Source organism: Salmo salar, chromosome ssa09, assembly GCF_905237065.1.
Source record: "Salmo salar chromosome ssa09, Ssal_v3.1, whole genome shotgun sequence".
Taxonomy (NCBI): domain Eukaryota; kingdom Metazoa; phylum Chordata; class Actinopteri; order Salmoniformes; family Salmonidae; genus Salmo; species Salmo salar.
In genome coordinates, this window is record NC_059450.1 from 139,917,094 (window position 1) to 139,944,868 (window position 27,775).

The 27,775-nt window shown below is 44.4% G+C and overlaps 1 protein-coding gene across 17 annotated transcripts in view; it reads right to left on the bottom strand.

The window, feature by feature from the left end:
* The window catches only part of LOC106613115 (eukaryotic translation initiation factor 4 gamma 1), a 69,542-nt gene that overhangs the window by 27,481 nt on the left and 14,286 nt on the right, over positions 1-27,775 (bottom strand). For 13 of the 17 annotated variants that reach the window (XM_045724720.1, XM_014215061.2, XM_014215063.2 and 10 more), the window contains one exon: positions 48-187. In XM_045724720.1, coding sequence (XP_045580676.1) covers positions 48-187 — 140 coding nt within the window. The remainder of the gene's footprint in view (positions 1-47; positions 188-27,775) is intronic. The other 4 variants (XM_045724719.1, XM_045724714.1, XM_045724711.1 and 1 more) reach the window with 1 other exon arrangement.

Genomic DNA, 27,775 nt, shown 5'->3' on the forward strand with positions numbered 1-27,775 from the left:
TATATATAGGTGGTGTACAACAGGTAAAGGTGGGACGATGAGTTTACCTGTACCTGTTTGCGCTCCCTTTTGGGCTGGATCTGTTGCTGTGGAGGTAGTTGCTGCTGCTGGGAGGGAGGGTTCATGATAACCGGAGCAGCCGGCACGGAGGGCGTGTACTGCTGTTGGGCCGGGTAGTATGCCCCTGCTGTGGACAAAAGAGAAACGTCCCAAACACCTAAATTAGCATACAAGTATACTGAACAAAAATATTTAAAAAACGCAACATGCAATAATTTCAAAGATATCGCTGAGATACAGTTCCTATAAGGATATGAGTCAATTCAAATAAATTCATTAGGCCCTACAATCTTGGGAGCCAGGCCCAGCCAATCAGTGACCTTTTCCACACAATAGGGCTTTATTACAGAGAAATATTGGCATTTACGTTTGTCCCCATCATCAGTTAACCTGTTAGGGCTAGGGGGCAGTATTTGCACGGTTGGATAAAAAAATGTACCCGATTTAATCTGGTTACTAATCCTACCCAGTAACTAGAATATGCATATACTTATTATATATGGATAGAAAACACCCTAAAGTTTCTAAAACTGTTTGAATGGTGTCTGAGTATAACAGAACTCATTTGGCAGGCAAAACCCTGAGACATTTTCTGACAGGAAGTGGATACCTGATGTGTTGTATTACCTTTAAACCTATGCCATTGAAAAACACAGGGGCTGAGGAATATTTTGGCACTTCCTATTGCTTCCACTAGATGTCACCAGCCTTTACAAAGTGTTTTGAGTCTTCTGGAGGGAGATCTGACCGAACAAGAGCCATGGAACGATGATGGCACATTAGACACCTGGCGCGCGAGTTCATGTTGGGTACCCTCGTTCCAATACGTTATAAAAGAGAATGCATTCGTCCACCTTGAATATTATTCATGTTCTGGTTAAAAAAGGCCCTAATGATTTATGCTATACAACGTTTGACATGTTTGAACGAACGTAAATATATTTTTCCCCCTCGTTCATGAAGTGAAGTCCGGCGGGCTTAGATCATGTGCTAACAAGACGGAGATTTTTGGACATAAATGATGAGCTTTTTTGAACAAAACTACATTCATTATGGACCTGTGATACCTGGAAGTGACATCTGATGAAGAGAATCAAAGGTAATGGATTATTTACATAGTATTTTCGATTTTAGATCTCCCCAACATGACGGCTAGTCTGTATCGCAACGCGTATTTTTCTGGGCGCAGTGCTCAGATTATTACAAAGTGTGATTTCCCAGTAAGGTTATTTTTAAATCTGGCAAGTTGATTGCGTTCAAGAGATGTAAATCTATAATTCTTTAATTGACAATATAATATTTTACCAATGTTTTCTAATTTTAATTATTTAATTTGTGGTGCTGACTTGACTGCCGGTTATTGGAGGGAAACGATTTCCTCAACATCAATGCCATAGTAAAACGCTGTTTTTGGATATAAATATGAACTTGATAGAACTAAAAATGCATGCATTGTCTAACATAATGTCCTAGGAGTGTCATCTGATGGAGATTGTAAAAGGTTAGTGCATCATTTTAGCTGGTTTTGGTGACCCTGTCTTTGAATTGACAAAACATTACACACAACTCTTGTAAATGTACTGTCCTAACATACTCTACATTTATGCTTTCGCCGTAAAACCTTTTTGAAATCGTAAAACGTGGTTAGATTAAGGAGATGTTTATCTTTCAAAGGGTGTAAAATAGTTGTATGTTTGAAAAATTTGAATTTGACATTTATTTGGATTCAAATTTGCCGCTCTTGAAATGCACCTGCTGTTGATGGAGTGCACCACGGGTGGGACGCTTGCGTCCCACCTAGCCCATAGAGGTTAAACAATCAAAACCTATATTTATTTCACTTACTTGCTGTGCTGTTTTGTTCAGTTGTTTCATTCTCAACCAGGATTTCATCATACATGTGAAGCAGTGAAGTTTCAGCTCTGTGTCTGTGGCCTCTCTTCTTCGGTGCGCACTGTCATGCTGTCCGTTTCCATCCTATCCAGCTGTGTCTCACATTTCACGTAAACCGTGTTTCTTGTCTGCATCGAAGTAGCTGTCCTTGTACCAAGCATTGAGCATGGTGGCGACACAGTAAAGAGGCTCAGAGAGAATGCCACCGAATCGCTTGTTCACAGCCTCTAGTAGAGGACTTTTGTAAGTTTCAGACGAAGTTGATGAGCTTATTTCTCCAGTCAATTGTTCGAATGGAGCATGGAGTGTTCATGTTTCCAAGTTTCAAACATGTTCTCAAATGCCATTGCAATGGCAGCGGTATGAGAACCAGCAGTCTTGAGCATGCAATATGGCTTTCCTCAGTACGAAATCCTTGTCGACCCACTGTGCTGTCAGACAGCATGTATATGGGGCTGAGATCGCTGGTCCAAATGTCAGTCGTGAAGCTAATAGCAGTGACGCCCATGGCAAGTAGCTCATGGATGTGCGTTTCAACAATACTGTGCAACTCCGGTAGGGCAACATCTGAAGAATAGTGTCTACTTGGTAGTGTGTACCGGGGCTCGAGGTGCTCGACCAGATGAAAGCCATCATCCACGACAGAACGGTTGATTGTCAGGTCACAGTTGTAAATGAGAACTTGTTCTCAACTAGCCTACCTGGTTAAATAAAAGGTGAAATAAAATAGTCAAGGGCAATGAATTCCATTATCTTGGTGTTTTGCCATTTTGCCTTCAAGTTGTCTCGCTGAAATGTTCTTACTGTTTCAAATGACTGTTCGACTTGAACTTGTTTAGTTATTTGAAGTGTGCGCTTAGTTTTTTTCTGCTATTGTTCTAAGTAGTCGCTGAACGTCTGGGGGTGATGCACTTTCAAATGAGTAATTAGGTTTCTGGTATTGAACGATTTCACTTTCTCCCCTCCTTGGGAAATAATAGCAGCACAAACGTTGCATATGGCCTTTTTATCTTCCTTTGAAACTTCAAAATAGATCCACACAGCAGACATTATGGGACAGGTTAGGAATGCTGTGTTGCACGTGTAGCGCTGTATTTTTCATCTACCTACATTATATATGTATGCACGTCAGCTTTGACATCGGTTTTGCAATTCGGCACTAAACTAGACATCGGGCCGATGCAGGCATTTTAAGCTAATATCGTCCGATTCCGATTAGCTTACCGCTATATCATGCATCCCTAGTTCTCGCTTCTCAAATTACGGTCAGATGTGTGTCAGACAGGACGTGGATCGCCGTTCAAGTTCTCTCCTACTCTTGCTCTCCTTGCTAGATATTACACACATGTATGGCTTGGCAGAAAATGTAATCGCCATTGAGCCATCTCTCATATTAGCAGTAAACAGCAACTAGTGATGTGAGCGATGGCGAGAGATGAGATATAAAATGGGAGCGTTGCTACAGCCTCGCTCTATCCAATTGTAGCAGTAGGATCAAGTTACAACACGCCCATTTCTTGAAATAAATTTGCTAATGAAGTTATTTTGAATTTCATCCTGGCAGTGGAGTAGTTTCGAGCGGTGTCCTGACAGCTGGAAAAATAAATTAAAATAATCCCCCGAACATGGAAAATGACTAGCGCATCCATAATAACAAATCATAGATTCTTTGTCGACACTGGCCTACACACACACACTACCCCATAATGTGGAATTATGCTTTTCATTTTAATTTATTTTATTTTACAAATTAATAAAAAATGAAAACCTGAAATGTCTTGAGTCAATAGGTATTCAATCCCTTTGTTATGGCAAGCCTAAATAAACATTTGCTTAACCTGTTTAGGGTAGGGGGCAGTATTTTCACGGCCAGATAAAAAACGTGCCGATTTAATCTGGTTATTACTCCTGCCCAGAAACTAGAATATGCATATAATTGTTTGATTTGGATAGAAAACACCCTAAAGTTTCTAAAACTGTTTGAATGGTGTCTGAGTATAACAGAACTCATATGGCAGGCCAAAACCTGAGAAGATTCTAAACAGGAAGTGCCCTCTCTGACCATTTCTTGGCCTTCAATAGCCTCTTTATCAAAAACAGAGGATCTCTGCTGTAACGTGACATTTTCTAAGACTCCCATAGGCTCTCAGAAGGCGCCAGAACATTGAATGATGACTCTGCAGTCCCTGGCTGAAAAACAGTAGCGCATTTGGATAGTGGTCGATCTGAGAACAATGAAACGGGCGCGCGCTTGCACGTGAAGAGTCCATTTTACATTTTCAGTCTTTGAACGAAAACAACGTCGCCCGGTCGGAATATTATTGCTATTTTACGCGAAAAATCGTGTAAATATTGATTTTAAACAGCGTTTGACATGCTTCGAAGTACGGTAATGGAATATTTTGAAATTTTTTGTCACGATACGCGCCGGCGCGTCACCCTTCGGATAGTGTCTTGAACACAAGAACAAACGCAGCTATTTGGATATAACTATGGATTATTTGGAACCAAACCAACATTTGTTGTTGAAGTAGAAGTCCTGGGAGTGCATTCTGACGAAGAACAGCAAAGGTAATCCAATTTTTCTTATAGTAAATATGACTTTGGCGAGTGCCAAACTTGGTGGGTGTCAAATTAGCTAGCCCGTGATGGCGAGCCATCTACTCAGAATATTGCAAAATGTGCTTTCACCGAAAAGCTATTTTAAAAATCCGACATAGCGATTGCATAAAGGAGTTCTGTATCTATAATTCTTAAAATAATTGTTTTTTTGTGAACGTTTATCATGAGTAATTTAGTAAATTCACCGGACGTTTGCGGTGGGTATGCTAGTTCTGAACGTCACATGCTAATGTAAAAAGCTGTTTTTTGATATAAATATGAACTTGATTGAACAAAACATGCATGTATTGTATAACAATGTCCTAGGAGTGTCATCTGATAAAGATCAAAGGTTAGTGCTGCATTTAGCTGTGGTTTTGGTTTTTGTGACATTATATGCTAGCTTGAAAAAGGAGTGTCTGATTATTTCTGGCTGGGAACTCTCCTGACATAATCTAATGTTTTGCTTTCGTTGTAAAGCCTTTTTGAAATCAGACAATGTGGTTAGATTAACGAGAATCTTGTCTTTAAAATGGTGTAAAATAGTCATATGTTTGAAAAATCGAAGTTTGGGGATTTTTGAGGAGTTTGTAATTCGCGCCACGCCCTATCATTGGATATTGGAGCGGTGCTCCGCTAGCGGAACATCTAGATGTAAGAGGTTAACCTCTCTGGGCTAGGCGGGACGAATTCGTCCCACCTACGCAACAGCCAGTGTAATCCAGTGGCGCGATTTTCAAATACCTTAAAAATCCTATTACTTCAATTTCTCAAACATGACTATTTTACAGCTATTTAAAGACAAGACTCTCGTTAATCTAACCACACTGTCCGATTTCAAAAAGGCTTTACAACGAAAGCAAAACATTAGATTATGTCAGCAGAGTACCTAGCCAGAAATAATCAGACACCCATTTTTCAAGCTAGCATATAATGTCACAAAAACCCAGAAGACAGCTAAATGCAGCACTAACCTTTGATGATCTTCATCAGATGACAACCCTAGGACATTATGTTATACAATACATGCATGTTTTGTTCAATCAAGTTCATATTTATATAAAAAAACAGCTTTTTACATTAGCATGTGACGTTCAGAACTAGCATACCCCCGCAAACTTCCGGGGAATTTGCTAACAATTTACTAAATTACTCACGATAAACGTTCACAAAAAGCATAACAATTATTTTAAGAATTATAGATACAGAACTCCTCTATGCACTCGATATGTCCGATTTTAAAATAGCTTTTTGGTGAAAGCACATTTTGCAATATTCTAAGTACATAGCCCAGCCATCACGGGCTAGCTATTTAGACACCCGGCAAGTTTAGCCTTCACCAAAATCAGATTTACTATTACAAAAGTTTGATTACCTTTTGTTGTCTTCGTCAGAATGCACTCCCAGGACTGCTACTTCAATAACAAATGTTGGTTTGGTCCAAAATAATCCATCGTTATATCCGAATAGCGGCGTTTTGTTCGTGCGTTCCAGAAACTATCCGAAATGGTAAATCAGGGTCGAGCGCATGGCGCAATTCGTGACAAAAAAAATTCTAAATATTCCATTACCGTACTTCGAAGCATGTCAACCGCTGTTTAAAATCAATTTTTATGCAATTTATCTCGTAAAAAAGCGATAATATTCCGACCGGGAATCTCCTTTTCGGGAAACAGAGGGAAAAACACAAAGACGGGGGCGGCCAGTGCACGCGCCTAAGCCCACAGTCCCTTGATCGGCCACTTGAGAAAGGCGATAATGTGTTTCAGCCTGGGGCTGGAGTGACGACATTCAGGTTTTTCCCGGGCTCTGAGAGCCTATTGGAGCCGTGGGAAGTGTCACGTTACCGCAGAGATCCTTTGTAATTGAATGAGATGTCAAAGAAAGACAATAAATGGTCAGACAGGCCACTTCCTGTAAAGGAATCTCTCAGGTTTTGACCTGCCATTTGAGTTCTGTTATACTCACAGACACCATTCAAACAGTTTTAGAAACTTTGGAGTGTTTTCTATCCAAAGCCAATAATTATATGCATATTCTAGTTACTGGGCAGGAGTAGTAACCAGATTAAATCGGGTACGTTTTTTATCCAGCCGTGTCAATACTGCCCCCTAGCCCTAACAGGTTAACAAGTCACATAAGTTGCAATGACTATGGGTCGAATATTTTTACCGGTATTTTACAAAATGTTGCATCCTGAGAATAAATCCCTTTTCACCCGGGTAACCCGGTACTTCACACCAAAACCGGAAGTATCATTCTTAAAGTATTATAAAGCATACACATTTGGATTTGATTACGGCTTTGATTAGCATGGAAACTCAAACCTGATGTTACCTGAGCCTGATGAGCAATATATTAAAATACATTCCATGAGCCCTATATTAAAAGACATTTAATGAGACAAAGCCCAAATTATTGTGCAGTTATCAAATACATGATAGGCACATTAAACATGACAGAAAAATATAAAAGCACATAGACGTAGCTAGCTATATGCTCTCTTGGGTAAATAAAAAAACGAACCAGTAGGCTAATCTTTGAGAGTGTAAACTGTATTACATGGACTGGAAAGACGCATCATTAAACCATGATTAAGCAAAACAGAACATGCGATTATGGTGCTACACATATGGCCTACAAAGATACTAGTATAGGCTAGAGAATTTGATTTTAAAATGTAATAGGGCCTATGACACATATATATACACATATATATACAGCCTCAATTCTTCTTGGGTATGACGCTTCAAAATTTGGCACACGTTTGGAGAGTTTCTCCCATTCTTCTCTGCAGATCCTCTCAAGCTCTGTCAGGCTAGATTAGGATAGTCGCGGCACAGCTATTTTCAGGTTCCTCCAGGAATGTTCAATCGGATTCAAGTACAGGCCTCTGGCTGGGACATTCAGAGACTTGTCCCGAGGCAACAACTGCATTGTCTTGGCTGTGTGCTTGAGGTCGTTGTCCTGTTGGAAGGTGAACCTTGACCCCAGTCTGAGGTCCTGAGCACTATGGAGCAAGTTTCACCAATGATCTCTCTGTACTTTGCTCCGTTCGTCTTTCCCTCGATCCTTACTAGACTCCCAGACCCTGGCGCTGAAAAACATCCACACAGCATGATGCTGCCACCACCACACTTCACCGAAGGGATGGTGCCAGATTTCCTCCAGACGTGACGCTCGCCATGCAGGCCAAAGAATTCAATGTTGGTTTCAGACCAGAGAATCTGGTTTCTCATGGTCTGGTAGTCCTTAAGGTGCATTTTGGCAAACTCCAAGCGGGCTGTCATGTGCCTTTTACTAAGGAGTGGCTTCCTTCTGGCCACTCTACCATACAGGCCTGATGGTTGTCCTTATGGAAGGTTCTTCCATCTCCACAGAGGAACTCTGGAGTTCTGTCAGTGACCATCGGGTTCTTGGTCACCTCCCTGACCAAGGACCGTCTAACCCGATTGCTCAGTATTGCCTGGCGGCCAGCTCTAGGAAGAGTCTTTGTGGTTCCAAACGTCTTCCATTTAATAATGATGGAGGCCATTGTGTTCTTGGGGACCTTCAATGCTTTAGAAGTTGTTTGGCACCCTTCCCCAGATCTGTGCCTCAACACAATCCTGTCTCGGAGCTCTACAGACAATTCCTTCAAAGTCATAACTTGGTTTTTGCTCTGACATGCACTGTCAACTGTGGGACCTTATATAGACAGGTGTGCGCCTTTCCAAATCATGTCCAATCAAATGAATTTACCACAGGTGGACTGCAATCAAGTTGTAGAAACATCAAGGATGATCAAAGGAAACAGGACGCACCTGAGCTCAATTGAGATTATAGCAAAGGGTCTGAATACTTATGTAAATAAGATGTGTTTTATTTGTAATACATTGGGGAAAAAATTCTGAGGTAATGTTTGTAGATTGAGGAAAAAGTTTTGAGAATGACAAATATTAATTTTCAAAGTCCGCTGCCTCAGTTTGCATGATGGCAATTTGCATATACTCCAGAATGTTATGAAAAGTGATCAGATGAATTGCAAAGTCCCTCTTCGCCATGCAGATGAACCGAATCCCCAAAAAACATTTCCACTGCATTTCAGCCCTGCCACAAAAGGACCAGCTGACATCATGTCAGTGATTCTCTCGTTAACACAGGTGTGAGTGTTGACGAGGACAAAGCTGGAGATCACTCTGTCATGATGATTGAGTTCGAATAACAAACTGGAAGCTTCAAAAGGAGGGTGGTGCTTGGAATCATTGTTCTTCCTCTGTCAACCATGGTTACCTGCAAGGAAACACGTGCCATCATCATTGCTTTGCACAAAAAGGGCTTCACAGGCAAGGATATTGTTGCCAGTAAGATTGCACCTAAAATCAACCATTTATCGGATCATCAAGAACTTCAAGGAGAGCGGTTCAATTGTTGTGAAGAAGGCTTCAGGGTGCCCAAGAAAGTCCAACAAGCGATGATTGATTCATTCAGCTGCGGGATCGGGGCACCACCAGTACAGAGCTTGGTCAGGAATGGCAGCAGGCAGGTGTGAGTGCATCTGCACGCACAGTGAGGCGAAGACTTTTGGAGGATAGCCTGGTGTCAAGAAGGGCAGCAAAAAAGCCACTTCTCTCCAGGAAAAACACCAGGGACAGACTGATATTCTGCAAAGGTACAGTGATTGGGCTGCTGAGGACTGGGGTAAAGTCATTTTCTCTGATGAATCCCCTTTCCGATTGTTTTGGGCATCCAGAAAAAAGCTTGTCCGGAGAAGACAAGGTGAGCGTTACCATCAGTCCTGTGTCATGCCAACAGTAAAGCATCCTGAGACAATTCATGTGTGGGGTTGCTTCTCAGCCAAGGGAGTTTTGCCAAGCCAATTTTGCTTAAGAACACAGCCATGAATAAAGAATGGTACCAACACATCCTCCAAGAGCACCTTCTCCCAACCATTCAGGAACAGTTTGGTGACGAACAATGCCTTTTCCAGCATGATGGAGCACCTTGCCATAAGGCAAAAGTGATAACTAAGTGGCTCGGGGAACAAAACATTGATATTTTGGGTCCATGGCCAGGAAACAGACCTTAATCCCATTGAGAATTTGTGGTCAATCCTCAAGAGGAGGGTGGACAAACAAAAACCCACAAATTCTGACAAACTCCAAGCATTGATTATGCAAGAATGGGCTGCCATCAGTCAGGATGTGGCCCAGAAGTTAATTGACAGCATGCCAGGGCAGATTGCAGAGGTCTTGAAAAAGAAGGGTCAACACTACAAATATCGACTCTTTACATCAAATTCATGTAATTGTCAAAAGCATTTGACACTTATGAAATGCTTGTAATTATACTTCAGCATTCCATAGTAACATCTGACAAAAATATCTAAAGACACTGAAGCAACGAACTTTGTGAAAATTATATTTGTGTCATTCTCAAAACTTTTGGCCACGACTGTACTTTGTGCATGACACAAGTAATTTTCCCAACAATTGTTTACAGACAGATTATTTAACTTAGAATTCACGTTCACAATTCCAGTGGGTCAGAAGTTTACATACACTAAGTTGCATGTGCCTTTAAACAGCTTGTAAAATTACAGAAAATAAATGTCATGGGCTTTAGAAGCTTCTGATAGGCTAATTGACATCATTTGAGTCAATTGGAGGTGTACCTGTGGATGTATTTCAAGGCCTACCTTCAAACTCAGTGGCACTTTGCTTGACATCATGGGAAAATCAAAAGAAATCAGCCCAGACCACAGAAAGAAAAATGGTAGACCTCCACAAGTCTGGTTCATCCTTGGGAGCAATTTCCAAACGCCTGAATGTACCACATTCATCTGTACAAACAATAGCGCGCAAGTATAAACACCGTGGGACCACGCAGCCATCATACCGCTCAGGAAGGAGACGCATTCTGTCTCCTAGAGATGAACGTACTTTGTTGCGAAAAGTGCAAATCAATCCCGGAACAGCAGCAAAAGACCTTGTGAAGATGCTGGAGGAAACTGGTACAAAAGGCATCTACATCCACAGTCAAATGAGTCCTATATCAAAACAACCTGGAAGGCCCCTCAGCAAGGCAGAAGCCAATGCTCCAAAACCGCCATAAAAAAGCCAGACTACGATTTGCAACTGTACATGGGGACAAAGATCGTACTTTTTGGAGAAATGTCCTCTGGTCTGATGAAAGAAAAATAGAATTGTTTGGCCATATAGACCATCATTATGTTTGGAGGATAAGGGGGAAGCTTGCAAGCCGAAGAACAGCATCCCAACCGTGAAGCATAGGATGGCAGAATTATGTTCTGGGGGTGCTTTGCTGCAGGAGGGACTGGTGCACTTCACAAAATAGATGGCATCATGAGGATGGAAAATTATGTGGATATATTGAAGCAACATCTCAAGACATAAGTCAGGAAGTTAAATCTTGGGCGCAAATGGGTCTTCCAAATGGACAATGACCCCAAGCATACTTCCAAAGTTGTGGCAAGATGGCTTAAGGACAACAAAATCAAGGTATTGGAGTGGCCATCACAAAGCCCTGACCTCAATCCTATAGAAAATCTGTGGACAGAACTGAAAAAGCATGTGCGAGCAAGGAGGCCTACAAACCTGACTCAATTACACCAGCTCTGTCAGGAGGAATGGGCCAAAATTCACCCAACTTATTGTGGGAAGCTTGTGGAAGGCTACCCGAAACAATTGACCCAAGTTAAACAATTTAAAGGCAATGCTACCAAATACTAATTGAGAGTATGTAAACTTCTGACCCACTGGGAATGTGATGAAAGAAATAAAAGCTTAAATAAATCATTCTCTACTATTATTCTGACATTTCACAATCTTCAAATAAAAAGTGGTGATCCTAACTGACCTAAAACAGGGAATTTTTACTGGAATTAAATGTCAGGAATTGTGAAAATCTGAGTTAACGTATTTGGCTAAGGTGTATGCAAACGTCCGTCCGTCCGTCCGTGTGTGTGTATATATATATACATACACTGCTCAAAAAAATAAAGGGAACACTCAAACAACACAATGTAACTCCAAGTCAATCACACTTCTGTGAAATCAAACTGTCCACTTAGGAAGCAACACTGATTGACAATACATTTCACATGCTGTTGTGCATATGGAATAGACAACAGGTGGAAATTATAGGCAATTAGCAAGACACCTCCAATAAAGGAGTGGTTCTGCAGGTGGTGACCACAGACCACTTCTCAGTTCCTATGCTTCCTGGCTGATGTTTTGGTCACTTTTGAATGCTGACGGTGCTTTCACTTTAGTGGTAGCATGAGACGGAGTCTACAACCCACACAAGTGGCTCAGGTAGTGCAGCTCATCCAGGATGGCACATCAATGCGAGCTGTGGCAAGAAGGTTTGCTGTGTCTGTCAGCGTAGTGTCCAGAGCATGGAGGCGCTACCAGGAGACAGGCCAGTACATCAGGAGACGTGGAGGAGGCCGTAGGAGGGCAACAACACAGCAGCAGGACCGCTACATCCGCCTTTGTGCAAGGAGGAGCAGGAGGAGCACTGCCAGAGCCCTGCAAATAGACCTCCAGCAGGCCACAAATGTGCATGTGTCTGCTCAAACGGTCAGAAACAGACTCCATGAGGGTGGTATGAGGGGCCGACGTCCACAAGTGGAGGTTGTGCTTACAGCCCAACACCGTGCAGGACGTTTGGCATTTGCCAGAGAACACCAAGATTGGCAAATTCGCCACTGGCGCCCTGTGCTCTTCACAGATGAAAGCAGGTTCACACTTAGCACATGTGACAGACATGACAGAGTCTGGAGACGCTGTGGAGAACGTTCTGCTGCCTGAAACATCCTCCAGCATGACCGGTTTGGCGGTGGGTCAGTCATGGTGTGGGGTGGCATTTCTTTGGGGGGCCGCACAGCCCTCCATGTGCTCGCCAGAGGTAGTCTGACTGCCATTAGGTACCGAGATGAGATCCTCAGACCCCTTGTGAGACCATATGCTGGTGCGGTTGGCCCTGGGTTCCTCCTAATGCAAGACAATGCTAGACCTCATGTGGCTGGAGTGTGTCAGCAGTTCCTGCAAGAGGAAGGCATTGATGCTATGGACTGGCCCGCCCGTTCCCCAGACCTGAATCCAATTGAGCACATCTGGGACATCATGTCTCGCTCCATCCACCAACGCCACGTTGCACCACAGACTGTCCAGGAGTTGGCGGATGCTTTAGTCCAGGTCTGGGAGGAGATCCCTCAGGAGACCATCCGCCACCTCATCAGGAGCATGCCCAGGCGTTGTAGGGAGGTCATACAGACTGCCTCTGCCTACCCAAGGACTCTGCCTACCCAAGGCCTACCCAGACTGCCTCTGCCTACCCAGACTGCCTCTGCCTACCCAAGGACGTCAGAGGACAAAAATCAGTTAACCACCTAACTGAGGAACTCAATTTAACCTTGCGCAATACCCTAGATGCAGTTGCACCCCTAAAAACATCTGTCATAAGAAACTAGCTCCCTGGTATACAGAAAATACACAAGCTCTGAAGCAAGCTTCCAGAAAATTGGAACGGAAATGGCGCCACACCAAACTGGAAGTCTTCCGACTAGCTTGGAAAGACAGTACCGTGCAGTATCGAAGAGCCCTCACTGCTGCTCGATCATCCTATTTTTCCAACTTAAGTGAGGAAAATAAGAACAATCCGAAATTTCTTTTTGATACTGTCGTAAAGCTAACTAAAAAGCAGCCTTCGCAAATGGAGGATGGCTTTCACTTCAGCAGTAATAAATTTATGAACTTCTTTGAGGAAAAGATCATGATCATTAGAAAGCAAATTACAGACTCCTCTTTAAATCTGGGTATTCCTCCAAAGCTCCATTGTCCTGAGTCTACACAACTCTGCCACGACCTAGGATCAAGGGAGACACTAAAGTGTTTTAGTACTATATCTCTTGACACAATGATGAAAATAATAATGGCCTCCAAACCCTCAAGCTGCATACTGGACATTATTCCAACTAAACTACTGAAAGAGCTGCTTCCTGTGCTTGGCCCTCCTATGTTGAACATAATAAACGGCTCTCTATCCACCGGATGTGTACCAAGCTCACTAAAAGTGGCAGTAAAAAAGCCTCTCTTGAAAAAGCCGAATCTTGATCCAGAAATTATAAAAAAACTATCGGCCTATATCGAATCTTCCATTCCTCTCAAAAAATTTTGAAAAAGCTGTTGCACAGCAACTCACTGCCTTCCTGAAGACAAACAATGTATACGAAACGCTTCAGTCTGGTTTTAGACCCCATCATAGCACTGAGACTGCACTTGTGAAGGTGGTAAATGACCTTTTAATGACGTCAGACCGAGGCTCTGCGTCTGTCCTCGTGCTCCTAGATCTTAGTGCCGCTTTTGATACCATCGATCACCACATTCTTTTGGAGAGATTGGAAACCCAAATTGGTCTACATGGACAAGTTCTGGCCTGGTTTAGATCTTATCTGTCGGAAAGATATCAGTTTGTCTCTGAATGGTTTGTCCTCTGACAAATCAATTGTAAATTTCGGTGTTCCTCAAGGTTTCGTTTTAGGACCACTATTGTTTTCACTATATATTTTACCTCTTGGGGATGTCATTCGAAAACATAATGTTAAATTTCACTGCTATGCGGACGACACACAGCTGTACATTTCAATGAAACATGGTGAAGCCCCAAAATTGCCCTCGCTAGAAGCCTGTGTCTCAGACATAAGGAAGTGGATGGCTGCAAACTTTCTACTCTTAAACTCGGACAAAACAGAGATGCTTGTTCTAGGTCCCAAGAAACAAAGAGATCTTCTGTTGAATCTGACAATGAATCTGGATGGTTGTACAGTCGTCTCAAATAAAACTGTGAAGGACCTCGGCGTTACTCTGGACCCTGATCTCTCTTTTGAAGAACATATCAAGACTGTTTCAAGGACAGCTTTTTTCCATCTACGTAACATTGCAAAAATCAGAAACTTTCTGTCCAAAAATGACACAGAAAAATTAATCCATGCTTTTGTTACTTCTAGGCTGGACTACTGCAATGCTCTACTTTCCGGCTACCCGGATAAAGCACTAAATAAACTTCAGTTAGTGCTAAATACGGCTGCTAGAATCCTGACTAGAACCAAAAAATGTGATCATATTACTCCAGTGCTAGCCTCCCTACACTGGCTTCCTGTTAAGGCAAGGGCTGATTTCAAGGTTTTACTGCTAACCTACAAAGCATTACATGGGCTTGCTCCTACCTATCTTTCCGATTTGGTCCTGCCGTACATACCTACACGTACGCTACGGTCACAAGACGCAGGCCTCCTAATTGTCCCTAGAATTTCTAAGCAAACGGCTGGAGGTAGGGCTTTCTCCTATAGAGCTCCATTTTTATGGAATGGTCTGCCTACCAATGTGAGAGACGCAGACTCAGTCTCAACCTTTAAGTCTTTACTGAAGACTTCTCTTCAGTAGGTCCTATGATTAAGTATAGTCTGGCCCAGGAGTGTGAAGGTGAACGGAAAGGCTGGAGCAACGAACCGCCCTTGCTGTCTCTGCCTGGCCGGTTCCCCTCTTTCCACTGGGATTCTCTGCCTCTAACCCTTTTACAGGGGCTGAGTCACTGGCTTACTGGTGTTCTTCCATGCCGTCCATGGGAGGGGTGCGTCACTTGAATGGGTTGAGTCACTGACGTGGTCTTCCTGTCTGGGTTGGCGCCCCCCCCTTGGGTTGTGCCATGGCGGAGATCGTTGTGGGCTATACTCGGCCTTGTCTTAGGACGGTAAGTTGGTGGTTGGAGACATCCCTCTAGTGGTGTGGGGGCTGTGCTTTGGCAAAGTGGGTGGGGTTATATCCTGCCTGTTTGGCCCTGTCCGGGGGTATCATCGGATGGGGCCACAGTGTCTTCTGATCCCTCCTGTCTCAGCCTCCAGTATTTATGCTGCAGTAGTTTATGTGTCGGGGGCTAGGGTCAGTCTGTTACATCTGGAGTATTTCTCGTCTTATCCGGTGTCCTGTGTGAATTTAAATATGCTCTCTCTAATTCTCTCTTTCTGTCTTTCTCTCGGAGGACCTGAGCCCTAGGACCATGCCTCAGGACTTCCTGGTATGATGACTCCTTGCTGTCCCCAGTCCACCTGGCCGTGCTGCTGCTCCAGTTTCAACTGTTCTGCCTGCGGCTATGGAACCCGGACCTGTTCACCGGACGTGCTTGTTGCACCCTCGACAACTACTATGATTATTATTATTTGACCATGCTGGTCATTTATGAACATTTTAACATCTTGACCATGTTCTGTTATAATATCCACCCTGCACAGCCAGAAGAGGACTGGCCACCCCTCATAGCCTGGTTCCTCTCTAGGTTTCTTCCTAGGTTTTTGGCCTTTCTAGGGAGTTTTTCCTAGGGAGTTTTTCCTAGCCACCGTGCTTCTTTCACATGCTTTGCTTGCTGTTTGGGGTTTTAGGCTGGGTTTCTGTACAGCACTTTGAGATATCAGCTGATGTACGAAGGGCTATATAAAAATAAATTTGATTTGATACAGGCACGTGGAGGCCACACACACTACTGAGCCTCATTTTGACTTGTTTTAAGGACATTACATCAAAGTTGGATCAGCCTGTAGTGTGGTTTTCCACTTTAATTTTGAGTGTGACTCCAAATCCAGACCTCCATGGGTTGATAAATTGGATTTCCATTGATTATTTTTGTGTGATTTTGTTGTCAGCACATTCAACTATGTAAAGAAAAGTATTTAATAAGATTATTTCATTCATTCAGATCTAGGATGTGTTATTTTAGTGTTCCCTTTATTTTTTTAGCAGTTACACACACACATACACACGTATATACACGCTTCAAGACGGCCACCATCGTTCCTGTACCCAAGAAGGCAAAGGTAACTTAACTAAATTACTATCACCCCATAGCCCTCACTTCTGTCATGATGAAGTGCTTTGATCATATCACCTCCACTTTACCCGTCACCCTAGATCCACTTTAATTTGCTTACCGCACCAATAGGTCCACAGACGATTAAAATCGCCATCACACTGCCCTATCCCATCTGGACAATAGGAATACCTATGCAAGAATGCTGTTCATTGACTATAGCTCAGCATAACAAAAATAATTTTAGAACTAAGAACAGATATGGCCCTTGGTTCACTCCAGACTTGACTGCCCTTGACCAGCACAAAAACATCCTGTGGCGTACTGGATTAGCATCGAATAGCCCCCGTGATATGCAACTTTTCAGGGAAGTTTGGAACCAATATACACAGGCCGTTAGAAAAGCAAAGGCTAGCTTTTTCAAACAGAAATGTACATCCTGTAGTAGAAACTCCAAAAAGTTCTGGGACACTGTAAAGTCCAAGGAGAATAAGAGCACCCCCTCCCAGCTGCTCACGTCACTGAGGCTAGGAAAGACGGTCTGAAAGAGCTGCAAAATCTGGACCCCTACAAATCAGCTGGGCTAGACAATCTGGACCCTCTCTTCCTAAAATTATCTTCCGCAATTGTTGCAAACCCTATTACCAGCATGTTCAACCTCTTTCATGTCTGAGATCCCCAAAAGTTTGGAAAGCTGCCGCGGTCATCCATTCTTAGACTTATCAGACTCAACAGCCTTACATTTACATTTTAGTCATTTAGCAGACGCTCTTATCCAGAGCATACATTTCATACATTTTTTGTTGTTGTTGTTTGGATTCTCAAATGACTGCCTCACCTGGTTCACCAACTACTTGTCAGAGTTCAGTGTGTCAAATCTGATGGCCTGTTGTCCGGACCTCTGGCAGTCTCTATGGGGGTGCCATAGGGTTCAATTCTCGGGCCGACTCTTTTCTCGGTATACATCAATGATGTCGCTCTTGCTGCGGGTGATTCTCTGATCTACCTCTATGCAGACGACACCATTCTGTATACATCTGGCCCTTCTTTGGACACAGTGTTAACAAACCTCCATACGAGCTTCAATGCCATACAACACTCCTCCCGTGGCCTCCAACTGCTCTTAAATGCAAGCAAAACTGAATGCATGCTCTTAAACCGATCGCTGCCCGCACCTGCCTGCCCGTCCAGCATCACTACGCTGGACAGTTCTGACTTAGGTATTTGTAGTTGTCCACATATTCCTAGGTGTCTGGTTAGACTGTAAACTCTCCTTCCAGACTCACATTAAGCATCTCCAATCCAAAATTAAATCTAGAATCGTCTTCCTATTTTGCAACAAAGCCTCCTTCACTAACGCTGCCAAACACACCCTCGTAAAACAGACTATCCTACCGATCCTTGACTTCGGCAATGTCATTTACAAAATAGCCGTCAACACTTCTCAGCAAATTGGATGCAGTCTATCACAGTGCCATCCGTTTTGTCGCCAAAGCCCCATATACTACCCACCACTGCGACCTGTATGCCCTCGTTGGCTGGCCCTCGCTTCATATTCGTCGCCAAACCCACTGGCTCCAGGTCATCTATAAGTCTTTGCTAGGTAAAGCCCCGCCTTATCTCAGCTCACTGGTCACCATAGCGGCACTCACCCGTAGCACGTGCTCCAGCAGGTAAATTTCACTGGTCATCCCCCAAAGCCAACACCTCCTTTCCTTCCAGTTCTCTGCTGCCAATGACTGGAACGAATTGCAATTTTTATTTTTTTATTAAAAAAATAAAAAAATTAGATCACCTAAGCCTTATATCTCCCTCACTAGCTTTAAGCATGAGCTGTCAGAGCAGTAAATAGCCCACCCAACTACCTCATCCCCATATTGTTATTTATTTTTTCGTTCCTTTGCACCCCAGTATCTTTACTTGCACATTCATCTTCTGCACATCTATCACTCCAGTGTTTAATTGCTACATTGTAATTATTTCACCACTATGGCCTATTTATTGCCTTACCTCCCTAATCTTACTACATTTGCACAACCTGTATATAGATTTTTCTATTGTGTTATTGAGTGTATGTTTGTTTATCCCATGTGTAACTCTTATTTGTGTCGCACTGCTTTGCTTTATCTTGGCCAGGTCGCAGTTGTAATTGAGAACTTGTTCTCAACTGGGCTACCTGGTTGAATAAAGGTGAGAAAAAAAAGCCTTCATTTCTCAGACCAAGAAAAGACTGACGAGTTTCAGAAGAAAGGTCTTTGTTTCTGGCCATTTTGAGCCTGTAATCGAACCCCCAAATGCATTTTTTTTTAAAAAAATAAATAAATAAATAAATAAACAAACACACACACACACACACACACACACACACACACCTTTCTTCTGAAACTCGTCAGTCTTTTTTTGGTCTGAGAAATGAAGGCTATTCCATGCAAGAAATTGCCAAGAAACTGAAGATCTCGTACAACGCTGTGTACTACTCCCTCCACAGAACAGCGCAAACTGGCTCTAACCAGAATAGAAAGAGTGGGAGGCACAACTGAGCAAGAGGACAAGTACATTAGTGTGTCTAGTTTAAGAAACAAATTCCTCACAAGTCCTCAACTGGCAGCTTCATTAAATAATACCCGCAAAACACCAGTCTCAACGTCAACAGTGAAGAGGCGACTCCGGGATGCTGGCCTTCTAGGCAGAGTTGCAAAGAAAAAGCCATATCTCAGACTGGCCAATAAAAATAAAAAAGATTAAGATGGACAAACGAACAGAGGAACTCTGGCTAGAAGGCCAGCATCCCGGAGTCGCCTTTTCACTGTTACTAACCTAATGGACAGAGTGGAAAGGAGGATGTCTGTACAGAATACAAATATTCCCAAACATACATCCTGTTTGCAACAAGGCACTAAAATAATATTGCAAGAAGTGTGGCAAAGCAATTCACTTTTTGTTCTGAATAGTGTTATGTTTGGGGCAAATCCAATACAACACATTAGAGAGTACCACTCTATATTTTCAAGCATAGTGGTGGCTGCATCATGTTATGGGTATTCTTGTAATTGTTAAGGACTGGGGAGCTTTTTGGGATAAAAAAAAACTGAACGGACCTAAGCACAGCAAAATTCTAGAGGAACACCTTGTTCAGTCTACTTTCCACCAGACTCTGGTAGATAAATTCACCTTTTAGCAGGACAATAGCCTGAAACACAAGGCCAAATCTACACTGGAGTTGCTTACCAAGAAGACAGTGGCCAGAGTGGCTGAGTTACAGTTTTGACTTCAATCTATGGTAAGACCTGAAAATGATCAACAATCAATTTGACAGAGCTTGAAGAATTTTGAGAAGAATAATGCGCAAATGTAGCACAATCCAGGTGTGGAAAGCTCTTAGACTTACAGCTGTAATTGCTGCCAAAGGTGCTTCTACAAAGTACTGACGCAAGGGTGTGAATACTTATGTAAATTAGAACATTTCTATATTTTATTGTCAATAGATTTGCCCAAATTTCTAAAAACATGTTTTCACTTTGTCATTGTGTATAGATGGGTGAGAAATCTATTTTGAAATCAGCCTGTAACACAACAAAAGTAAATTAGTATGAATACTTTCTGAAGGCACTAAGTCCCAAATGGAAGGCAAACAGAATGTAATTTGTAGCACCATTGACACCACTGTTCAGCCAAAACAAGCTCAATAACTAAATGCATGCACACACTCCTATTGAATATGCATTCACCTGTATTGTGAGTAGGACTCTAACATGTTATTTTACCCAGCTTACCAAGAGATTTCATTCAAATAAAAATCACCATTATGTTTTGTAGTTAGATTGGTAAAAACTAAGTCAAGCATATTGTTTGATTTTAAACTTGATGCATTAATGTACGGAAAATGTCATCAACATTTTAAAATTTTATGACATTGAATATCGGCCTAAAATATCTGTCAGCCTCCTTGACCCCCCAAAATCAGTATCGGCACACAAAAATCCATATTGGTCGTTCTCTACAGTAAAATGTATTGACAGACGGACCGATCGGCTCCTAATAAATAGTTGCAGCTCCTTACAAGTTCACAAAGCTAAAGCATCTTTTATGTCTCCAGTATTCATCCTGCCTGAACAAAGGATAACAGACTAGGTTACTTCAGGAAATAGGCACAATGGTTTCCTCTGTTATAATGACATGGTCCTGTAATGTAGGTTGTTACCACAAATCACTTTTCTAGTGTTCCAGACACAGGGGCTAAGTCTACAGACAAATCCTAGCCTCTAGGCACCTTCAGATCCATGTTAAGTACTAGGGGTTGTTCCTGGACCAGAAGACACCAAAGTAGACCATAGGATCATGACACAGCACTCCCTCATCGAGTTGCCTGCCCACCACCAATCCTTCCCCACTCTAAACCCAGAACACCAATCACCATGCCCACTCCCTCATCGAGTTGCCTGCCCACCACCAATCCTTCCCCACTCTAAACCCAGAGCACCAATCACCATGCCCACTCCCTCATCGAGTTGCCTGCCCACCACCAATCCTTCCCCACTCTAAACCCAGAACACCAATCACCATGCCCACTCCCTCATCGAGTTGCCTGCCCACCACCAATCCTTCCCCACTCTAAACCTAGAGCACCAATCACCATGCCCACTCCCTCATCGAGTTGCCTGCCCACCACCAATCCTTCCCCACTCTAAACCCAGAACACCAATCACCATGCCCACTCCCTCATCGAGTTGCCTGCCCACCACCAATCCCTCCCCACTCTAAACCCAGAGCACCAATCACCATGCCCACTCCCTCATCGAGTTGCCTGCCCACCACCAATCCTTCCCCACTCTAAACCCAGAACACCAATCACCATGCCCACTCCCTCATCGAGTTGCCTGCCCACCACCAATCCTTCCCCACTCTAAACCTAGAGCACCAATCACCATGCCCACTCCCTCATCGAGTTGCCTGCCCACCACCAATCCTTCCCCACTCTAAACCCAGAACACCAATCACCATGCCCACTCCCTCATCGAGTTGCCTGCCCACCACCAATCCTTCCCCACTCTAAACCCAGAACACCAATCACCATGCCCACTCCCTCATCGAGTTGCCTGCCCACCACCAATCCTTCCCCACTCTAAACCTAGAGCACCAATCACCATGCCCACTCCCGTCTTTTCCACATTCACAGAGAGATCCCAAATTCAAAAGACTCCATATTCAGAAATCCATGACTCCTCCATAGTTAATTTGTCTTACCAGACCTGGCCTTCCAAGGGCCTCAGATACAGTGTGAACCAGTCTCCTCCTGCTCTCTGAAACTGGTATCCCCTCTTCTCTCCCAGAAAAAAACCCTCAAGGAACTGGTCTATCTGCCTGTGAGTAGCTCTCAGCACACATTTCAGTCTAACTCACATTACTGAGTCTGCATTGTTGACCAAGAAAAGCACTGACTAAATATAGTCAAAACCCACACCGAGTACTGAGACGGAGGGAGGGAGAGAAGGATGGAACATGCAGGAAAAGAGAAAGCAAAGTGAACAGGACTTTCTTGGAAAGCGTCCCATCCCAGTAAATAAGAGAGATATGAGTCACGACGAGAGGGTGGGAGAGGATGGGGGAGTGGGAGAGGATGGGGGAGTAGAGGGAGGGAGAGGATGGGGGGAGTAGAGGGAGGGAGAGGATGGGGGAGTAGAGGGAGGGAGAGGATAGGGGAGTAGAGGGAGGGAGAGGATGGGGGAGTAGAGGGAGGGAGAGGATGGGGGAGTAGAGGGAGGGAGAGGATGGGGGAGTAGAGGGTGGGAGAGGATGGGGGAGTAGAGGGTGGGAGAGTAGAGGGTGGGAGAGGATGGGGGAGTAGAGGGTGGGAGAGTAGAGGGTGGGAGAGGATGGGGAGTAGAGGGATGGAGAGGATGGGGGAGTAGAGGGATGGAGAGGATGGGGGAGTAGAGGGATGGAGAGGATGGGGAGTAGAGGGATGGAGAGGATGGGGGGAGTAGAGGGATGGAGAGGATGGGGGAGTAGAGGGATGGAGAGGATGGGGGAGTAGAGGGAGGGAGAGGATGGGGGAGTAGAGGGTGGGAGAGGATGGGGGAGTAGAGGGATGGAGAGGATGGGGGAGTAGAGGGATGGAGAGGATGGGGGAGTAGAGGGATGGAGAGGATGGGGGAGTAGAGGGTGGGAGAGTAGAGGGATGGAGAGGATGGGGGAGTAGAGGGATGGAGAGGATGGGGAGTAGAGGGATGGAGAGGATGGGGGAGTAGAGGGATGGAGAGGGTGGGAGAGGATGGGGGAGTAGAGGGATGGAGAGGATGGGGGAGTAGAGGGATGGAGAGGATGGGGAGTAGAGGGATGGAGAGGATGGGGGAGTAGAGGGATGGAGAGGATGGGGGAGTAGAGGGATGGAGAGGATGGGGGAGTAGAGGGATGGAGAGTAGAGGGTGGGAGAGGATGGGGAGTAGAGGGATGGGGGAGTAGAGGGATGGAGAGAGTGGGGAGTAGAGGGTGGGAGAGGATGGGGGGAGTAGAGGGATGGGAGAGTAGAGGGATGGAGAGGATGGGGAGTAGAGGGATGGAGAGTAGAGGGAGTAGAGGGATGGGGAGTAGAGGGATGAGGGGAGTAGAGGGATGGAGAGAGTGGGGGAGTAGAGGGATGGAGAGGATGGGGGAGTAGAGGGATGGAGAGTAGATGGGGGAGTAGAGGGATGGGGGGAGTAGAGGGATGGAGAGTAGAGGGTGGGAGAGGATGGGGGAGTAGAGGGATGGAGAGGATGGGGGAGTAGAGGGATGGAGAGTAGAGGGAGTAGAGGGATGGGGGAGTGAGAGAGGATGGAGAGTAGAGGGATGGAGAGGATGGGGGAGTAGAGGGATGGGGAGTAGAGGGATGGAGAGGATGGGGGAGTAGAGGGATGGGGGAGTAGAGGGAGGGAGAGAGTGGGGCTAAAAGGAGACTAACCAGACAGCAGCACATAGTTACCCTCAGCTATGCTGGGAGCTCATCCTAAATGCACGGTTCCCCATCTCAATGGCAGCCTGAGAGTGTGAGAGAGGAAAACACGGGGGGGGGGGACGATGGTATCGTCTTACCCCTTTCTCTGAAGTCCTCCTCCTCTCAGTCTACAGCCGTGTTATGCCCTCAAAACTGCTCAAAGCCTCTTTTTACTACTCTCCTTTTTACTACTCTCCTTCCTCATCCACTTGGCCTCTCTCGGTCTGTCCTTCCCCATTTCTCTCAAAGTTTATCCACAAGCAGTGTGTGTGAGACATACACACAGTACCAGTCAAAAGGAGGAAGAAAGTCTTCTTATTATTGGTGAGATGGCGCCGACAGACATGGTCACCTCACTTCAGGTCCTTAAAAAAAAAATGCATAGTTTCCTAAGGACCTGAAGCGAGGCGTCCCTGTCTGTCGGCACCATCTCACCAATAATAAGAAAAAACATTTAAAAAACATACAAAAAAAATGCATAGTTTCCTATGTATTATTTTTTACATTGTTAGCCCAGAAAATCTCAAGTGTTATTACATACAGCCGGGAAGAACTGCTGGACATAAAAGCGATGTCAATTTACCAACATTACGACCAGGAATACGTCTTTCCCGAAGCAGATCCTTTGTTTGGACCACCACCCTGGACATGGGATCTTATCCCAGAGGCCGACCCAAAACAAAGCGGTCGCCGCAGGAGAGGCAGACGGAGCAGCCTACTGGTCAGACTCAGGAGAGCACACCATCCACCGCTTCCGAGCATATTACTCGCCAATGTCCAATCTCTAGATAACAAGGTGGACGAAATTAGGGCACGAGTTGCCTTCCAGAGAGACAGAGATTGTAACATTCTCTGTTTCACGGAAACATGGCTCACTCGGGATATGTTGTCAGAGTCGGTACAGCCACCCGGTTTCTTCACGCATCGCGCCGACAGAAACAAACATCTCTCTGGTAAGAAGGGCGGGAGTGTATGCCTTATGATTAACGACTCATGGTGTAATCACAACAACATACAGGAACTCAAGTACTTTAGTTCACCTGACCTAGAATTCCTTACAATCAAATGACCGACCGCATTATCTTTGATTATAGTCACAGCCGAGTACATCCCCCCCCCAAGCAGATACCTCGTCGGCCCTGAAAGAACTTCTCTGGACTCTATGTAAACCATACATCCTGAGGCTGCATTTATTGTAGCTGGGGATTTTAACAAAGCTAACACGAGAACAAGACTTCCTAAATTCTATCAGCATATCGAATGCACGACACGAGATGGTAGCATTCTGGATCATTACTACTCTAACTTCCGCGATGCATACAAAGCCCTCCCCCGCCCTGCAATTCAGCAAATCTGACCATGAACCTATTTTGTTGCTCCCAGCCAATGGACAGAAACTGAAAACAGGAAACGCCCGTGCTCAGGTCGATCCAACGCTGGTCTGACTAATTGGATTTCACGCTTCAAGATTGCTTCGATCACGTGGACTGGGATATGTTCCAGATATACATCATCAATGTTATTGTCTGAGGCTACGCTGACTCGGTGAGCGAGTTTATTAGCAAGTGCATCAGAGATGTCGCACCCACTGTGGCAATTAAAACCATTCTTAACCAGAAACCGTGGATTGATGGCAGCATTTGCACAAAACTGAAAGCACAAATCACCGCTTTTTATCATGGCATGGCGACCGGAAACATGACCGAATACAAACAGTGTAGCTATTCCCTCCGCAAGGCAATCAAACAAGCAACGCGTCAGTATAGAGAACGTAGTCGCAATTCAACAGCTCAAACACGAGACGTATGTGGCAGGGTTTACAGCCAATCACGGACTGTGCCACTGACACAGCCTGCTACCAAAGCCTGTGGGCTCTCCTCCTCAATGGCCAACGTGAGTAAAACATTTAAATGTGTTAACCCTCGCAAGGCTGCCGGCCCAGAAAACATCCCTAGCTGTGTCCTCAGAGCATGTACAGACCAGCTGGCGTGTTCACGGAAATATTCAAATCAATCCCTATCCCAGTCTGCTGTCCCCACATGCTTCAAGACGGTCACCATTGTTCCTGTTCCCAAGAAAGTCATTTAGTTCAGTTACCTGAGCTATCGCCCCGTTGCACTCACTTCTATTATCATGAAGTGCTTTGAGAGACTAGTCAAGGATCATATGACCTCCACCCTACCTGATACCCTAGACCCACTCCAGTAGGTCCACTGACAATGCAATCGCCATTACACTGCCCTCTCTCATCTGGACAAGAGGAATACCTATGTAAGAATGCTGTTAATTGACTACAGCGCAGCATTTAAACACCATAGTACCCTCCAAACTTGTCATCAAGCCCGAGACCCTGGGTCTCGACCCCGCCCTGTGGAACTGGGTCCTGGACTTTGACAGGCCGCTCCCAGGTGGTGAAGGTAGGAAACAACATCTCCGCCCCACAAGGGTGCGTTCTCAGCCCTCTCCTGTACTCCCTGTTCACCAATGACTGCGTGGCCATGCACGCTTCCAACTCAATCATCAAGACGACACTACAGTGGTAGGCTTGATTACCAATAACGACGAGACAGCCTACAGGGAGGAGGTGAGGGCCCTCGGAAAATAACTTCACACTCAACGTCAACAAAACAAAAAGGAGATGATCGTCAACTTCAGGAAACAGCAGAGGGAGCACCCCCCCCATCCACTGACGGGACAGTAGTGGAGAAGGTAGAAAGCTTCAAGTTCCTTGGCATACACATCACAAACAAACTGGAATGGTCCACCCACACAGACAGCGAGGTGAAGGCACAATAGCGCCTCTTCAACCTCAGGAGGCTGAAGAAATTTGGCTTGTCACCCAAAACCCCGACAAACTTTTACAGATGCACAATCAAGAGCATCCTGTCGGGCTGTATCAACGCCTGGTAAGGCAACTGCACCGTCCACAACCGTAATGCTCTCCAGAGGGTAGTGAGGTCTGCACAACGCATCACCAGGGGCAAACTACCTGCCCTCCAGGACACCTACACCACCCGATGTCACAGGAAGGCCAAAAAGATCATCAAGGACAACAACCACCCGAGCCACTGCCTGTTCACCCCGCTATCAACCAGAAGGCGAGGTCAGTACAGGTGCATCAAAGCAGGGACCGAGAGACTGAAAAACAGCTTCTATCTCAAGGCCATCAGACTGTTATACAGCCATCACTAACAGAGGCTGCTGCCAACATCCAGACTCAAATCTCTGGCCACTTTAATAAATGGACTTAAATTAATATCACTAGTCACTTTAAATAACGGCACTTTAATAATGTTTACATATGAGATGAGTAATGTAGGATTTGTATATACTGTATTCTATACCATCTACTGCATCTTGCCTATGCTGCACGGCCATCGCTCATCTATATATTTATATGAACATATTCTTATTCATCCCTTTACATTTGTGTGTATAAGGTAGTTGTGAATTTGTTAGATTACTTGTTAGATATACCGCATTGTCTGAACTAGAAGCACAAGCATTTCGCTACACTCGCATTAACATCTGCTAACCATGTGTATGTGACCAATACAATTTGATTTGACTTAGTGGTTCTCGCAGTCCCCTCTGAACAGTTGATGTTGAGATGAGTCTGTTACTTGAACTCTGAAGCATTTATTTGGGCTGCAATCGGAGGCTGGTAACTAATGGGGATTCCCTGTAGCTCAGTTGGTAGAGCATGGTGTTTGCAACGCCAGGGTTGTGGGTTCGATTACCACGGGGGGCCAGCACAGAAAAAAAAAAAATGTATGAAATTGTATGAAATGTATGCATTCACTACTGTAAGTCGCTCTGGATAAGAGCGTCTGCTAAATGACTAAAATGTAAATGTAAAATGTAATGAACATATCCTCTGCAGCAGAAATAACTCTGGGTCTTCCTTTCCTATTTCAACATCGCGCTTTGTGACTGCACTTGAAGAAACGTTCAAAGTTATTTTCCACATTAACCGACCTTCATGTCTTAAAGTAATGATGGACTGTCATTTCTCTTTACTTATTTGAGCTGTTCTTGCCATAATATGGACTTGGTCTTTTACCAAATAGGGCTATCTTCTCTATACCAACCCTACCTTGTCATAACACAGCTGATTGGCTCAAACGCATTAAGAAGGAAAGAAATTCCACAAATTAGCAAGGCACACCTGTTAATTGAAAAGCATTCCAGGTGAATGCCTCATGAAGCTGGTTGAGAGAATGCCAAGAGTGTGCAAAGCTGTCAAGGCAAAGGGTGGCTACTTTGAAGAATCTGAAATATATTTTTTTGGTTACTACATGATTCCATGTGTGTTATTTTATGTCTTCACTATTACTCTACAATGTAGAAAATAGTAAAAAGAAAGAAAAACACTTGAATGAG